Source organism: Rhinolophus hipposideros (genome assembly GCF_964194185.1).
Source record: "Rhinolophus hipposideros genome assembly, chromosome: 4".
Taxonomy (NCBI): Eukaryota; Metazoa; Chordata; class Mammalia; order Chiroptera; family Rhinolophidae; genus Rhinolophus; species Rhinolophus hipposideros.
In genome coordinates, this window is record NC_138050.1 from 49,158,226 (window position 1) to 49,174,422 (window position 16,197).

Consider the following 16,197-nt stretch of genomic DNA (forward strand, 5'->3'; position numbering starts at 1 on the left):
GCTTCCTGATTTCCAAGTTGCTTTTTCCTGTTTACCTTGGTCTCTATCTTTCATGTTTGATAGTTTGCTTATTAGGTTGGTGTTTAGAATCACACAAACTCCAAATCCTCATAACTATAATCCCTGCCTGCTGTTTCAGACATAGTTCTTTAATTACCGTGAAGTATAATAGGAAGGTAGTGATAACATATAGTGCATAGAAAAGCCACTAAGTTAAAAATACTCTGAATTCAAAAACTGCCTCCATTAAAGCAAAAATAACTTCACATTAATAACATTTGATTAAAATTAAGCCTGAAGTTTAAAACATCTTTAAGCACTCTTTTAAATATCCATTTTAGGGTGTTTGCCAGCTTCCCAGTAAAAATGATGAAAAGGAATACCCACACAGGAGAATTGATATCAGGTATTACTCAAAACTCGTTGCTGACCTATTAACTTTTCCCTTCTTTTCTCTCCCCCTCCTCCCGTATATCTTGGAATTAACATCAATGTCTAGAACCCCTTTTCATTCTGAAGTGCCATATGTTCTGGCTATAGATGATGTTTAGCCTTAAAATATGTAAATAATGACTGTCTACAGAATCTAATTTATTTTCTCTATATTTGCATCTCATCATGATGCCTTCCACAGCTCAAAAGTAGTTTCCTGCCTGAGGAAAGTTAGTTGTAAATAAGTGATATTGCTTTTCATTTCTCCACACCTCTTGCAGAGCAGAGTTCACGAAAACTAAGTTGCAAGGTTGGAGTAATTTGAATGGTCTACCTAATGATAGTTTTTTGTCCAGGTTATTAGGCCACATAGATTTATTATAGGCATTTTGTTCTGTATTGATTTTAAGTCTTAGTTTTGCTAAATTTGAAATGTGTAGTAAAATATTTATCTTTTTTTTTTTTAGGTTGATACCCAAGGATCAATATTACTGTGGTGTTCTCTATTTCACTGGGAGTGATATTTTCAATAAGAATATGAGAGCTCATGCCCTAGAAAAGGGCTTTACAATCAATGAATACACAATCCGTCCCCTGGGAGTCACTGGTGAGTATTTGTGTCCATTAGAGAGAATCCCAGTCATCTGGAGAGAAAGTTATTTTCAGAGGTATTTTGGTTTAGCAACTTTGGTTTCTCTCAAAAGCCTTTAAGTACCTATGCTAATTAATTGTAGTTTTCTTTGTATTGTTAGTCCCTCAGGCAACAAAAAGGGCTTTAATCCGTACATGCTCCCAGGCCCTCAGTTGAAGGCCCAGTGATGGCAAGAATTATTTCTAGCCCTATCAGAATGGATTAGATCCTTTCTACTATGATGGTCAGTAAAACAAAATCTTATTGATCTATAGAGTTTTTATTTTTTTAATGTATCTCCAAGACTAAAGAAGAACCTGGGTATCAGTGCTTTTAGTGCCAGGCCCAACCTGGTAGCTTTGGCCCATGCTTTGAAAGTTTAAAGAATAAGAATTGCTGAATCTCTGTTTTATGGATCTTGTTAACATTTCACAATATATTCTGTTGTTTACTATTGTCTGCTAGGAAAATGAAGATTTTTGTCATTTTGTCCTAAAAGTATGAAATAAAATAGGGCTTTTGTCATTGATAGACTAGGGCAGTGCTTCTCATAGGTCAATGTGCATACAAACCACATGGAGACTCATTAAATGCAGGTTCTAATTCAGTGGGCTTTGGAATAGGCCCCAAGAGTCTGCATTTCTAGGAAGTTTCCAGGTGATGCCACTACTGCTAGTCCAAGGACCACATTTTGAGTTATAACTAACTAGAGTATGCATTTCATATAATATATAGTGGCTACAATGGATATCTGGATAGATACAATGGATAGCACTGGTACATATGTGACAAACACAAGCTCATGTGGGAGGATGGGGGCAGTCAGTATCTTTTTTTTTTAGCGGCTTGTTACTATTTTTTTTTTCTTCTGAAAGTGAGTCCCATATATCTCTTGAATCCCAAAACTGGTTCGTAAGTCTCTTTTCTCTATTTGCTTGCAGGAGTTGCTGGAGAACCCCTGCCAGTGGATAGCGAGAAAGACATCTTTGACTATATCCAGTGGAAGTACCGAGAACCCAAGGATCGAAGTGAATGAGGCCTATCCTTCCTCCAGGCACAGCCCAACAGGAGTCTTAATTTATTTCTTAACCTTTGCTATGTAAGGGTCTTTGGTGTTTTCAAATGGTTGTTTCTTCTTCATGCTTTAGCTTGCACTGTAGTCAATAAAATCTCTTGGACTGTCATTAGGTGATCTTGTTCTTATTTTACTAGCAAATATGTCTAAATTTAGATTTATGTTCATGAGCACACTTTATTAAGAGTTTAGTAAAGAGAATTAAGAGGGGAGATGATAGCAACTCTTTAATGGGAATTTTTTTTTCTCATTTTCTTCCCTTATATTATGAACCACATTACCCAGTACCTTTCCTCCTATTTACTGATTACAAATTAGTCAGTTAAGGTATACCCAGACGCTAGCCTCTGGAAGATGGTTCAATATTTTTTAGAAACTAGAGAATTTCATAAATTTAATTTTTTTCTTTGGTTGGCCCATATTCAATTTTGTAATCTATGCTGAAAACTTAAATAGATGAAACAGTGTGTGGTTTACCACTTAAATGAAATCTGTAGCAACTGGTTGTAATCCATCAGAAGAGCTTCCTTATGAAAAATCACTTCTAATTGTACCCATATGTACAAAATATGACCTCTTAAACGTCAAACAAACAAAAATTTCACTTTTTTGCCCTACTTTTCCTTTAAGGTAAATTTTAAGTTCAAATGGTAAAAATTTATAACTAAAAACACTCATTGAAGCCCTAGCTTTGAAATACTAAAACTGTATAAATATAAAATATAAAAAGTTATCAAATTTTAAGTAAAGTTATTGAAAACAAAATATGTGAAGATATTTTAGACTCTACAAACAAAGGACTGTACAAAGAGATGATGTTACCTTTTGAATCTTATTTCTTTATTAACCAAATTATTTTATAGTGAAATGCCATTTCCCTTCCAAGAAATGAAAGAAAACAAACAATAGGGTTTTTAAGGGAAAATAGTATTTGCTGTGATAATTTTCATTGGTAGGATATAAAAATTCATTAAACTGCAGATACCATCACTTTCTTTCCCCACGCTACTGTCAGTCACCAGAACTTCATCAGAAATTACTTAAAGATTTTTTTTAATTAATTTAATCACTAGGTAAAAATTAATTTTTTTTGTTATAGAATCACATCACTTTTCTGCAGGAGCAAAACTGGTTTCCATTCATCACAAGTTCTCTAGCCCAGTCTACTTCAGTTGCTATAAGATATATGTGTCTGGAAATATTTAAAAATTAATGTCTGCAATTTCTACTTGAATACAATAACGAGTCATCTTTATTTTGAAATATGTACAGCTTTCTAGATTTTTTGGCATACTCTTAAGCGGGCATGTTGTCGATTGCCAGTCACTTGACTTCGGCATACTAGTCCAGGACCACAGTCACACCGCTGGAAGATTTCTGGAGCTTGAGCAGTATCTTTATGCCCTCTCCTAGAACACACCTGTCCCTCCAGTAGGACTGGTTTACAAATTTTAGTCCAAAAATGACGAGCACAGCAAAGTCCAGGTCCACAGTCAAAAGTTCTAAGGCAGCTTTCTCCCTCTTGTCCTGTAACAAGATGAATATGAGCTTTAGCAGTGAATGGGGAACGTGGCATGTGGAGGGAGTGCTACGGGGATGAATGCATGGGGTGTAGGACTGAAGGCCGCAAAGTAAAAACAGAAACAACAGGCAGGTCTCCCGGAGCTCGATTTTTATGCCAAAAGCAATAATGAAATGGAAATTTCAGCCCTACATAACAGAACAAATTTTTATATAAAGTTAAAACATTTATCAAAGAAAGGTGGGATTTCCAGTCTTGAGAAATGAAATAAGTATCACTCATCAATGTTTTCTTAAATGGGATTTATATTGACACAAAGCGAGACCATTACTTACAAAGGGCCCAGTGAACCTGAAGACAGAAACAAGAATGGCCAGTTCGCCACCTTTAAACTTTCTAGCTATTTTATGACAACGATTGGAATTTGAGACTGCAATTTGTTAAAAAGCATCTTAGTGAAGTTTGTATTTTTCCCAAGAATGAAAAGTGAATGTGCTTACGTTCATCTCTATTTTGTATTCTGAGGCTCTAAAAAGGGAAACTGCCATTTGTTAAATTACAGACTCTAAAAAGATGTGTATGTAAAATACAATTAACAATGAAAGGTTTTCTTGCTAACCAGTCTATGATTATAGCTATTCCCCTGTCCTCTTGGCCTGCTGACTACCTTATGCTACTCCCTACCCAATCTCATAGCTGCTTAGGGGGAGAGATTAGAAACAGGACACGCTCCCTATGAGGTTTTGGCGCAGAGGAGCCAAGTCAGTTTCAGCCTATCCTTAAGAGCCTTAGAGGAGAAAAAAAATTTTTTTTAAGTATTCAGAAGCTGCTCTTACCCTTACTGCCTTGTGATTTCTTAACATTTGGCTTCCTTTTATTTTTTTTCCCCTGAGGATGCTCAGTTGTTCCTTTTGTGTCGATGTCATCATGGTCATCAATCTGACTTTCCAATATTGGGGTTGCATCTTCCATTGTAGTACAAACATCTGAGAGAAAACCAGGTGTAGTTATTAGCTTCAAGGATTAGAACCAAAGACATGCTAATTATCATACTATTATATCGCTTGGCGGTACCGCTGCCTCCAGTTTATATATAATTTTCTAGATTTCTGGGACAAGTGCACTATATATTTACATGCTCATATGGCAAAGAAGGTAGTTAAGTAATTAATGGAATCCAAGTGAAAACAGAAGAATTTGAAAGATTCCAACTTGTACCCTCCCTTTAAAATCATCTCCAAATTGCTGGCAAGAATTGTTGCCAGGAAATAACACTATTTTGTTGCATCAAGAAAAGTCAGCTGTATGAATTTACTTCAAGCATGGATCCAGGAAACCTTCAGAAATGCCTATCTTGGAATATTCTAGTCTATGAGATTCAGATGCTGGCTTCAGTTTTGGAGCAAAGCGGTCCTGCACTGATGGATGATAGTTTACCATTCATGCAGAGCATTCCTGGACAGCACATGGCATTACGCTGGCACCTCCTCCGTAATCCACGACATGTAGCACAGAACGGCTTCTCATCTTGGGGTTTGAGGCAGAATTTTCTGGTATTGCAGTCATTGTCAGACAAGCACTGTGAGCCCTGTGAAGAGAAAGTGTTGTCACAGGGCTAGGGACTCCAACACCACGTAAGATGACTTTTGATTCAAGGCAGTAAATAGAGGAAGCAAAGTCGGAGCGGCACTGTGAATGCTGTGGCAAACCTTGGGCAGCATCCTGACTTTTCAATATAACTGTGTTTCTCACAAAGGGGAGAATCCCCAATGAAGAGAGAGACCTATGTGCAGCCAAGATAACTGGTGTCTGAAAAATTGTCCTACTTTTAAAACTCAAAATTTAATTCTGATGCTTTGTGGAAATGGAAGAAAATGTTTTCTCATGTGTGCCTTACAGATGATTGAGATTTTTGATATATAGCTCTGAACTCTACAAGCTATGCTACAGGTTAAATATAAATATCAGGTTGGTGTTTGTGGCATTCCTATTCAATTCTTTATTCTAATGATTCACATCAACTGCACCCATGTGCCAAAAATCACTGTGGTGAGCCTTACCCAAGTGAACTGTCCTTTGATTTTTTAATGATGCTGCATTTGCACCGAGAAACAGACATCAAAGACGAATTTGTCTCATCTACAGCTGATACTTTTTCATGTATATGTAAAAGGATCCCTAGACACAATTCTCTGAAGTGAGATGGTGACAAAACAATGCACCTTGGCACAAAACAACGCCCAAATGTCCTGGCTGTGTGGCCGTAGTAAAATTCTTCAACCTCCGAGTTTCATTTTCATCGTCGTAATTAGGAGGTGTGCTGCCTATCTCAAGTTGTGAGGAAGGTTAAATGCACTATTACGCATAAAAGATCTGGCACGCGGCAGAGCTTTCTAAATGTTACTTTCCTTCCTGATGTATAGGCAAATTTATAGCTGAGTGCCCTGAAAAGCCACTTTGCTTATTTAACATGTTAATACCTAAGGCCATTGGATTCTACCTAGGTGTCTTCCCAGCTCCTAAACTAACCCAATTTACCTTCCAGGTAAGGTATTTCAGACAGGAATCTGAAGGACTCACTTAAACCCAAATCCAGCACCGCCAACCAGGAGCGCACAGCGTGCCCTCCTCCCTAGCTGCGTGTTACCTTCCGAGCCCCTTGCACGTCGGCAGAGCTCTTGATGTTGTTGAAGTCCAGAACCAGGGCTCCCAGAGGAGCGCACAACCAGCTGAGCCCCAGCAAGACCACCACCGCCATCCTTCAATCGTCCGGTGTCCTAGACCGTCTCAGTCCTCTCCTCCGAGGCTGGGCTGCTGGAAACCCACCACAGAGCTTTTGCCACAAGGAAACCTTGGCAAGCTGCCGGTGACTCCTTCCTCTGAGAGAAGCAAACCTCCGTCTGAGTAAGGTGTGTGAAGTAGGAGGAGCGAGGTCTGACCAGTGGTTCTTTTCTGAAACTATTTATAACCAGATATGCCCCCTCATTTCTCTCTTCCTCCCTCCTCCTTCATTTCCTTCCTTCTTACCCCACACAGGCTTCAACAAATCCCTTCAAATCTGTTTGATCAATAGTTCAAAACAAGGACTCAATAGAAGGAGAGAAGAGGCAGGGCCACAGCGGCTTCTCCTCCAGGGGTTGGATCCCTCTTAATTATTGCATATCAAAGTTAGTTCAAAGGGCTAGCGGAGAGCAGGATGTCTGTATCAAAGGCAACCTCTGATAATCACCTGCATTTCCTACCTTCAGTAATCCTTTGGGGGTGGAGGGAGTCTGTTCTAAGATCTGTTTTCACAGCTAATTGCCCTCAAAGAAAGGATGAATCATACTGGCCAATGCGCTATGGAGGATGCCAAAAACTAATGAGTTACAAAATATACTGAAAAGCTTTAAACTGTGTGTCAGATAGTGAAGACAGATGGAAACGAGAGAAAATGCCTTCTGATTTGGTCTGGCATCCAGATGTAAAAAAAAAGTAGCTTAAAAGCTGTGAACATAATAGCACCTGTTCCGACTAAATGTCAATTGGAAACTAATTCTCCTTAAATGAAAATTGTACCGTTTGAAGTTAGGGTTATTTATTAGGAAAATGATGAGATTTATTAAAATCCCTTTTTTTGATGACGGGGACACAGAAAGTCCATTTTATACAGATTTATATAATTCAATAGGAAGCTTTGGATCCATTTTATGAGCAAAGCGTTTCATGTGTGTTACATTATACATTAAATTGACTCGTGCAGAACACGTCTCCAAGTCTAGCTGATTTCAGATGGGATTCATGTGTTTTCAACTTTACTAATTTGAATTTTTAAAAACTTCTGCTTCATCCCTTTTTGTCTGATTCCCCCTCCCCCCCAGACTCCTAGAGAAGTCAAGTAATTTAGACGAGGTCTTATCACTGAAAAAGTACTTTAAGGGTAAAACAACCTAGATCTGGGTCCAAAAATTTCTGTTTTTCCTCCTTTCCTTGTTTTCATTGTTCTCAGTGTAGACTCGTCCTAGCACCTCGGTTGTGAGGTGCTGTGTAAAATCTAACAATGCCTCTTTTCTATGGCATAAATGGCAATCTTAGCCTTGCTGGGTCTTCCTCCAGGAGAGCCTAACCTCAGTTTATTGAAATGTATCTCGACAGTCTGTACAATGGGAACGTTCTCGCTCTTTAGCACTGCCCAGTGCCATTCAGCAGCTGATGCTGGTGTCCTGGGGCCTCCATTACTTGGCTCTCTTCCTCGTGGAGGTGCTGCTTGTCTACCACTCGTATGGTGCAATGCAAGCTACTTCTTCTGCAAGTACCACTTTTTTTCTGTTAAACCGACAACATCAAACACCCTTTGATAGATAGCATGACACACCTGGTGACTAGACGTGTTATAGAACTGATTTTGAAGTTGGACAATTATGACCAAGGATAAAGGAGAGAGCCCCAGGGTTCACTCTCTGCTTCCTGTTACCTAACTGAAGAAAGACTATCAGGGCACAATGGGCTCTGGTAATACACACAGACCAAAGGACTGGTGGGAAATCCTGTAACACAGCACAAACATTCACTGAACATTTCGTATGTCGGAGAACCTATGGTTAGATGTTGGGAATAAAGGACAAAACACAGTTTTTGCCCCTGAGGAGCTAGTGTCCAAGTCAGAAGACATGTAGTTAGGGATGATTTCATTATATTATGACAGCACTAAGATAAACGGATAATTGCAGGGCTGGAGGATCACAGAGGAGGGTGATAGATGGAGAAACAAAGGAATGCATCTATGGAGGAGGTAACATTTGGGCTGGGTTTTGTGGGATGAGTAGGAGTTTCTCAGGTTGAGAGGCAGGGGGTGGTTTCACCCCAGGCTCAGCGTGTGAATCGTGTGCAGGGGCAGAGAGGTGCTTTTTGGTTCTAGGAAGAGAGTCTGTGTGGCTGGAGCAGATGGTGGAGAAAGAGATGAGGCTAGACTGCGAAGAACCTGACATACCACAACAAGAAAATTGGATTTTATTTTACATGCAGTAGAAAGTCATTCGAGGTATTTGAGCTTGAAAATGACCTAACTTGCTTTTTAGGAAAGTCAGTGCTGGTGGCAGAGTGGAGCTCAGGTTGTAGTGGGTGAAAGTGGGTGCTGGCCGATCACTTATTCTCAGTTGCACTTATTCCCGATGAGGAGGAGGAGGTTGACACAGTAACACCAAGAACCAAGCAAAGGATGCAGTTCTGAAGTTGGTCCCTTTCATTTGGGGTTGGGAGTGAGTGAGAGGCTGAGCTAACTCTGATGTTTCTAATTTCTCAGGCTGAGTGCATGGTGATGGCACTGGAGATGGGGAAATCAGGATAAAAACACGGTAGGGGAGGCAGGATGACCACTGGCCGTGAGAAAAGCATCAAGTCCTTGCTGGATAGCTAACATCCAGATAGAAGATTAACCGCCATGTCTTCCAGGACCAATGCTCTCCTTTTTGCCTTCTGCAGACAGAGGGAAGGAGAAGATACAAACAGTAGACACCGGAGGGTTACAAACAAGGCATCAGGTGAGACCAAACGGCAGCCTTCTCTGTCTCCATCCCTGTCTGTCTGTCTGTCTGTCTGTCTCAGCATGGAAAGAGTACAGGCTGTGGCGTCAGGCGGACTCGTCTGAACACCAGGCTGGCTTCTCCCATATGTGCTGACGCCCCCACTCCCTTGTGCATCTAGAGTATAAAACTCTATTGCAGTTGTCTACGTCTTTGTCTCTACACTAGATGAGAAGCTCGGTGAGGGCAGAGCTTACTCTTCTTCGAATCCTCCTGCTTTGAGTGTCTGGCACCTAATAGAAACTCCATAAATTTTTCTATGTGAGGGATAAATGCACACATAAATGGATTTATAGTAACTCGGTGACTTTGGTTAAGTTACTCCACCTGTCTAAGCGACAATCTGCAGTTTCATCTATAAAGCTGTCAGTACCACCCTTACAATGACTGTATTTTAAGGGTTCAGTGTGTAAATACGTGTACAGAGCCTATTATGGTAACTGGCACTCATAAAACTCTAACTAAATGTCTCGAATGTCTCTAATCCATTTTCCAGGCCACAACCTTCCAGCATCACATAAAACTTTACTGCCTAGCATAACGCCCTTCCATGGCAGGCTCTCTAGTAGATGTTTGTTCAATCCAATTTATCAACCGGAAGCCTCATTTTGCAATAAGGCTATTTGTGTCTTCTAAAAAGCCAGAGCAATTTTGAGAAAAGTAAGTATGGGGAAAATGACTTTGGGTATATTTTCAAATCTGCCAGGGCTGCTTGCCTGATAAGAATCACAGTACTCCTTAGCTGGATGCCAAGAACTGAAATGCGATGCCCAATGGCCTCATTCATCGTCTACCATAAGGCTGCATCTCAATTATTTGGGGATTAGGGATGATGGGGCAGTGGGAAGAGGATGGCAGGGACAAGGAAAGGGGGAGAGGAAGGCTTTAAAATGTTTCTGCTTCAAAGGCATTTTCCCCTGCTTTTCGGTCAGGGCACCAGAGTTCACCATGCAGATTGCAGCAGCAGAGGACTTGCCGAGCCCACTCCGCACGCCCCCTGGAGCAGCGCGCTGGGCTGTGGCTGTCCTCTGTCAGCCACAGAACAAAGGGAGCCCTCACGTGCAGTTTTGGCACAGAGGCTGCCATTTTGATGCCCCCTGGCAAGGATTACAGGTTCACTGAAAATCTCAAGCTGATCCTCTTAGTTCCACGTGAGCACCTGGGCCAAAGGAACACTAAAATCAAGCAATACTGACTGAACTTAGAGGAAATGAAAAATCTACTCTCCCCACCCGACCCCCCCCCCCAAAAAAAAAAATCCCAAGGGCCCCAGTTTCGGTGCTGTAGGTCTGAAGCCATCCTCTGGGTGATTCATGACCTGGGGAAGAAATGCAGGCTGCTGTGTGAGAGCTGACACCTGTATCCTCCCGAATGACAGCTGTGATTGTTCAAGTCAAAGAAGAGTGTCAGAACCCATGATTGATATTCGCTTAGGAAAGGAAACTTTTATTTGTTATGGCTCCTGTGTCGAAACTAGTTTGATTTCCTTAAATTTTGCTTTTCTTAAAAGAAAATCAAAGTAACTGAAACAAGCAGGTCTTTGGCAGAATCTCACAGGAAATGTTCAATAAATAAAAGATGAGAAGGGACATGCTGATGAGAGGAGACAAAGATTACAGGATGTAATCACAAAGCTGATGTAAATGTTACCATTTAGTTACCTGAGGTCAGAAGGTAAAGCAAACCCCTTGCAACGGCTGAGGAGTAGAGTGTGTCAGATGTCTTGCAACGAAGCCTGGGAGCAGAGACAGCACGGGTGGGAGACAAGGAAACTGGGTTCCAGCCTCTTCCACTGACTGTGTGGCCCTGGATAGCTCATGTCACCTCTCAGCTTCCGTTCCGTGTGACTTTGAAGGCCTCTGACAGACCAGTTTTCTGGGCGTTTACGATGGGGTCGCCCCAGCCATCGTGCTGCACAGCTCCAGGAGGCGCCATTCAGACAGTAGCCTATGTGAATGGCCCCCACTTCGGAGTTGTGTGACATGGTGGGGTTGGGAACCTCCGTTTTGCAGCAGCAATAGCCTCAGAATTTTCCTGACTCCACACCAGGCATCTAGCTAGGAACAGTACCAGGACTCCCCGAACCTCCCTGCTTTAAGGGTATGCTCTGCCTTCTTTTTGCTGAAAAAATTTAAATGATGTTGTGTGTGATTTCACAAATCCCAAATGCCTTGGCCATCTTACCCTATTTCTGGGCACTCTCCATACTTGTTTTAGTATGTTTGGGCTGACAGAAAAACAGACTGGGTGGCGTCTAAACAACTGAATGGATTTCGCAGTCCTAGAAGCTTCAAGTCTGTGATCTGGGTGCCCTCATGGTCAGGTTCTGTCTGGTGAAAGCCTGCTTCCCAGTTCATAAATGAACTCACTGTCTCCTCACCTGATGGAAGGGGCAATGGGGCCTCTTTCTCTCTGGGGTCTCTTTCATAAGGACACTAATCTCATTTGTAGGGCTCCACCCTTAGGACCTAATTACTTCCCAAAGGTCCCACCTCCTAATACTATCACACTGGGGAGTAAGTTTCAACACATGAGTTTTGGGAAGACACAAGCATTCAGACCACAGCAATACTCTTCTTCCTCTGTTCCGAGCAGTTGCTGACATACTCATGTTTCACAAAACACAGGGGCCAGGATCGAGGGAATATGATAATAGATGCTACTATGAAAAGGCAAGAAAAGATTAAAAACAAGCTATGTCTCAATACATATTAGTTGGAAAACACAGCAATGTCTTCATTGGTCACTGAAGGAGTCAATATTTTAAGAAAAGGATGTTTGTGTATTTGAGTGCACGTGAGTCAGTATTGTCCTGACTTTTATTGTAATGTCTTTTTATCAATTCCACTATGTGTGCCAACAGAATTCTACTGATCATGTACGTAAAATTTCGGTGTGTTTTTTTTTTTTTAACTGAATTATATTTATGTTTCTAGAGTTGTTTACAACTGACTCCTTGAAGCCCTCTCAGCCTTCTTTGGTTCTATGAAATTCTCTCACATGAAGCAACAATTTGGAAAGCAAGGTATTTCCACAGAATTCACTTTGCTTTATTCTCTTTACGGACTGTGATTCAATAGTAAATACAATGCAGGGAGGTGGAAGGCATTAGGAGGACAGAAACCTATAAAATTGAGTGGAGCTCAATCTCCATTCTTCTTTTTCATGAAATCCATTGTCTGTATTTTACACCGATAGCCCCCACAATCTTTTTCATCATTTGACTCTTTCTCTTTTGCCTCATTTCTCTTCATTCTCTTATTTTCTGAGCATCCTCATAACTAACCCCATTTATTCTCCTCTCTTTTCCCTTAATTCAAATGCCCTGTCAAATTTAATGGTGTTGTGGTGGCATTCAGAGCCCGAAGGGTATGTAAGCTGATGGTCAGATCTGCCTCTTTCCCCCAGTGGTAGCCACCTAAGTTGGGGCAGTGACCTCTACCATGTAGGTTTGTGATCCAAATGTCTCCTAGATACCAGTCCTGGGCCCTTCTGTGGTGTCTGGTAAGTGGGAGGCTGGAAGAATTGTGGAAGGAGAGTGAGGAATACATTCCACTGCGACACTGTGTCTGATTTGGGGTGCAGAGAGTGGACGTGAGTAGGTGATCCAGAAAGTCTGTTTCAGGGAAGGACTAACAACAGGGAACGCTACCAGCCTGCAGCCTCTTCCCAGGACAAAACAGTTTCCACCACTGTTGGTCTGGACCCTAAGATGCAGATCAGACTAGATCTGATTCTTTTTCCTCAAGAGTAGAGGGTGCATTCCACTGCATTAGGAGACCCCAATCCTGCCTGGAGTCCCAAGTCTGTAGAAGCAAAGTTTTAAAAATGAATGGCTATCATGACTATAGTTCACAGTACTGTGTCGTGTGCTTAAAAGTTGCTATGAGAGTAGAGCTTTCATATTCTCACCCTAATAACAAAGTAGTAAGTCTGTGAGGTAAAAGATATGTGATAACTAACCTGACTAAACATTGGTAAACATTTTGGGAAACATATATGTATCAAATCATCACATTGTATACCTTGAACTTACACAATGTTATATGTCAATTATATATCGATAAAGCTGGAAAAAAAATTGTCACCCATGAGCTCTGTACACATGAGCTCTGGCATCCCCTACTGTCGGGGAGAGGCTGCTTGCCTTGCATTTCCCTTATTCCCCACAGGGGCCCATGCAGGTCTCATATCCCTCCTTATGAGAGTTCCCACAGCCCCATCCTCTCCCCCTTCCGGGTGAGTCTTCATCCGGTGACTCCATCTTCCTGGCTGTTGTATCTGACTCACTGGGTGTGATCTAGCCGTTTCTGTCCCAGGCTCCTACTCTGGGTGTATCCTTGGTGTGCTCCAAGTTTCCTTAGAACTTTAGCCACAGGAATCTACATGTGTCTGGAGACCTCTGGACGGGCTCCATTTGACCAGGACTTCGCTTCTGAGGGTCTCTCTTTTAACAATAAAGACACTGAGACTCAGAAAGTACAAGTGATTTGTCCAAGGTCCCACAGCTAGTTGCAGACCTAGGAGTTGAACATAAATTTTCTGGTTCCAAACTTTACTCTTTCCTCTATACTACACTTTACAGCTCATAATGGAAGTCCAGTTCCAAATATATTAAGTTGCTTGAAATACAGCAATATATTCACTAAGAAAATCATAGGGAACACTGCCTGTTGCTCTTTTCGAATTGTATATGATTGGAGGGGTATGTCACCTTTTTTCCTTAACTTATCTATGCTTTATGTAAATGTGATTATAGTGCTTCACTAGTAAGTGGCTAAGATGAAGTAATTTGCAGATTGTGTGTCAGCCAGGCTGTACCCTAATCTACATGTGGTACATTGACAAAATCGGTTTCCTCATATAAAAACAACTTGTAAATATTCAAGGCCTTTTTGACATTCAGCTTAAACTCTGACTTTGGTAGGGAAGCCCCCAGACTCACCGTCCATTCCCATAGGATTCATAACTGTGTTCATAACCTTGTGAAAAACGTGGGTGAGGCTGTGGGGAGCAAGGGGAGACCAGGGACCATGGCCCTGTCTCTGAATCCCAAGCCCAGCGCTCACCAGCAGCTTTAGCTTTTCTGTTATCTTGCTTCCTTCTGCCCCCTTGTGGTCGAGAGTGAAGTGAGCGCTCAGAAGGCCCACTGCAAATTCCAGGTACTGTATTCCAGAAGCATTTCCCAATTTTTGGTGGAAATTCCCCATGGAACAGCACTCTCCTTCTCATAAATCTAGGTAGTTCCCCATCTTATGAAAGTGAGCTTACTTTTTCTAAGATATATATGTCTCACAATTTTACAAATTGGAAAATACAGAAAAGCATGGACAAAATAAGAATAACACATACTCGGTCCTGGCAGAAGTAGTAACTATCAAATTTTGTTAAATTTTCTTAATCCTTTCCTATGAAGATACACACACACACACACGGAGAGAGAGAGAGAGAGAGAGAGAGAGAGAGAGAGAGAGAGAGAGAGAGCTAGAGCATTTATTTGTTTAATGTACAATATAATTAATCCAACACCAGCTCCAGAACTGATGCCTACATCTCTCCCTGTGTACCTCCTCTATCCAATCCCTCTGTCTGCTGCCCCACCAAAGGTGTGTACTGATGCTTAGAGTTATAATTGTCTTGCTGCTTCTTAAAGTAAAATTATAACACACGTATCCCACACACTGGATTATACTGTACTTATGCTTATGTTTCCTTCTTTTTTCACTGAACCTTTCCCCCAGATCATCAAATATTATCAGAACACATGACGGTACCATAACCCAGAATATGGGATTTGGGCTGAGAATGTCTTTTCTACATTTCGCAAGAATTTAGATCCCAGTGTAGGTGGGGAAATAAGAACTGGCTGTAGTTTCGAAGTGGCCAAGATGAGAATCAAGATGCACATTGAATGTTAACATGGACCTAGCTAAACTGACAAGGCCAGAAGGACAGGAGGGACGCCCTCTGCAGCAGCTGTTTTCCTTAACAGTTTCTTTCATCACCTTCCTGCATCAGGTGTAGAGAGAAAGGAAGTCTCATTGCATGACCTGCGACTGGTGTTGTCAGGTCTTTTCAGAAGAAAGATCTTTGGGTAACAGAAGCAGAAGGAAGGACTGTTGCCAGATTGCCATTCAAAGTGCCCTTTACAGCCTTTAATGGCCTGCTGTATCTGACAAAAGCCAGCTCTGTGCCAAAGTACAAGCTGAAGTTGTGGCTCTAATATTCATATACATATGAATACGTATAGGTTTTGCCTGTTGTGGGGACAGAGCCAGGAGAGCAGTTTCCAGGCTCTCAGCCTCACCTGCAAAGGTGCTGGCTCAGGTAGTAAATGGCCATCACCTGTGATTGGATGGCCATCAGCCGTGGCTAGTTGGCCATCAGCTGTAACCAGTGAGCCATTGGCCACTAGTATAACTGCCGTGGCTACGCTAGCAGCAAATGGGGGCTAGCAAGAAGATGGTGGCTGAGCTAGCAAGCGCGGATTGCAGTTAGCAAGTGAGGTTGGTTGGCAGAGAGAAGTGGACGGCAGGTTGTGGATCGTGTGGCTCCTGCTTCCTGTGTCTCCAACCCAGCCGCCAGCGAGACTACAGGGTATGACTCCCCTACTTATGGCTCCGTGGGGGTTCCTTTTTGGCCTCACCATGTCCTGCGTTCTTATGTGGGGAGCGGGAGGTGAGGCCCCGCATGACACCCTGCATGACACCTGTATAGCTTTTAAACTCATAGCATATTAATTTTCATCTGTGTTATTAGCTAGTGAACATTTTCCATGTGTCAGGTAGATTATGTGCTGTGGATACATTATTTCATTTAATATCTACTACAATCCTCGGAAGTAGATCTTCATTGTCTTTCACAGATGTAGACACTGAGACATAGAGGGGTCAAGCTGCTTGCCTAAGACCACAGAGTCGGGAGATCGGAGGTACAAACCCAGCCTCTTTTGACTCCAGAGCTCACTTTATTTAGC

At 41.8% G+C, this 16,197-nt stretch overlaps 2 protein-coding genes across 3 annotated transcripts in view; one reads left to right on the forward strand and one right to left on the reverse strand.

Annotated features, from left to right (window-relative positions):
• Positions 1 to 6,283, forward strand: part of POLB (DNA polymerase beta) — a 29,435-nt gene extending 23,152 nt beyond the window's left edge. Inside the window, exons 12-15 of one of the 2 annotated variants that reach the window (XR_013993251.1) lie at positions 342 to 406; positions 900 to 1,039; positions 2,005 to 2,162; positions 6,206 to 6,283. Coding sequence is in view for 1 of the 2 variants with exons in the window: in XM_081046997.1 (XP_080903123.1) it covers positions 342 to 406; positions 900 to 1,039; positions 2,005 to 2,099 (300 nt within the window). In the remaining variant the exon portion in view is untranslated. Of the gene's footprint in view, positions 1 to 341; positions 407 to 899; positions 1,040 to 2,004; positions 2,248 to 6,205 lie in introns of those variants that run through there. The other variant, XM_081046997.1, reaches the window with a different exon arrangement.
• Positions 2,959 to 6,486, reverse strand: DKK4 (dickkopf WNT signaling pathway inhibitor 4). Its single transcript, XM_081047004.1, has 4 exons — positions 6,308 to 6,486; positions 5,098 to 5,248; positions 4,497 to 4,646; positions 2,959 to 3,665 (listed from the first exon to the last, which is right to left on the reverse strand). The coding sequence occupies exons 1-4, from the start codon at positions 6,416 to 6,418 to the stop codon at positions 3,415 to 3,417; spliced, it is 663 nt and encodes a 220-aa protein (XP_080903130.1). The 5' UTR covers positions 6,419 to 6,486; the 3' UTR covers positions 2,959 to 3,414.
• Between the last annotated feature and the right edge of the window lie 9,711 nt (positions 6,487 to 16,197).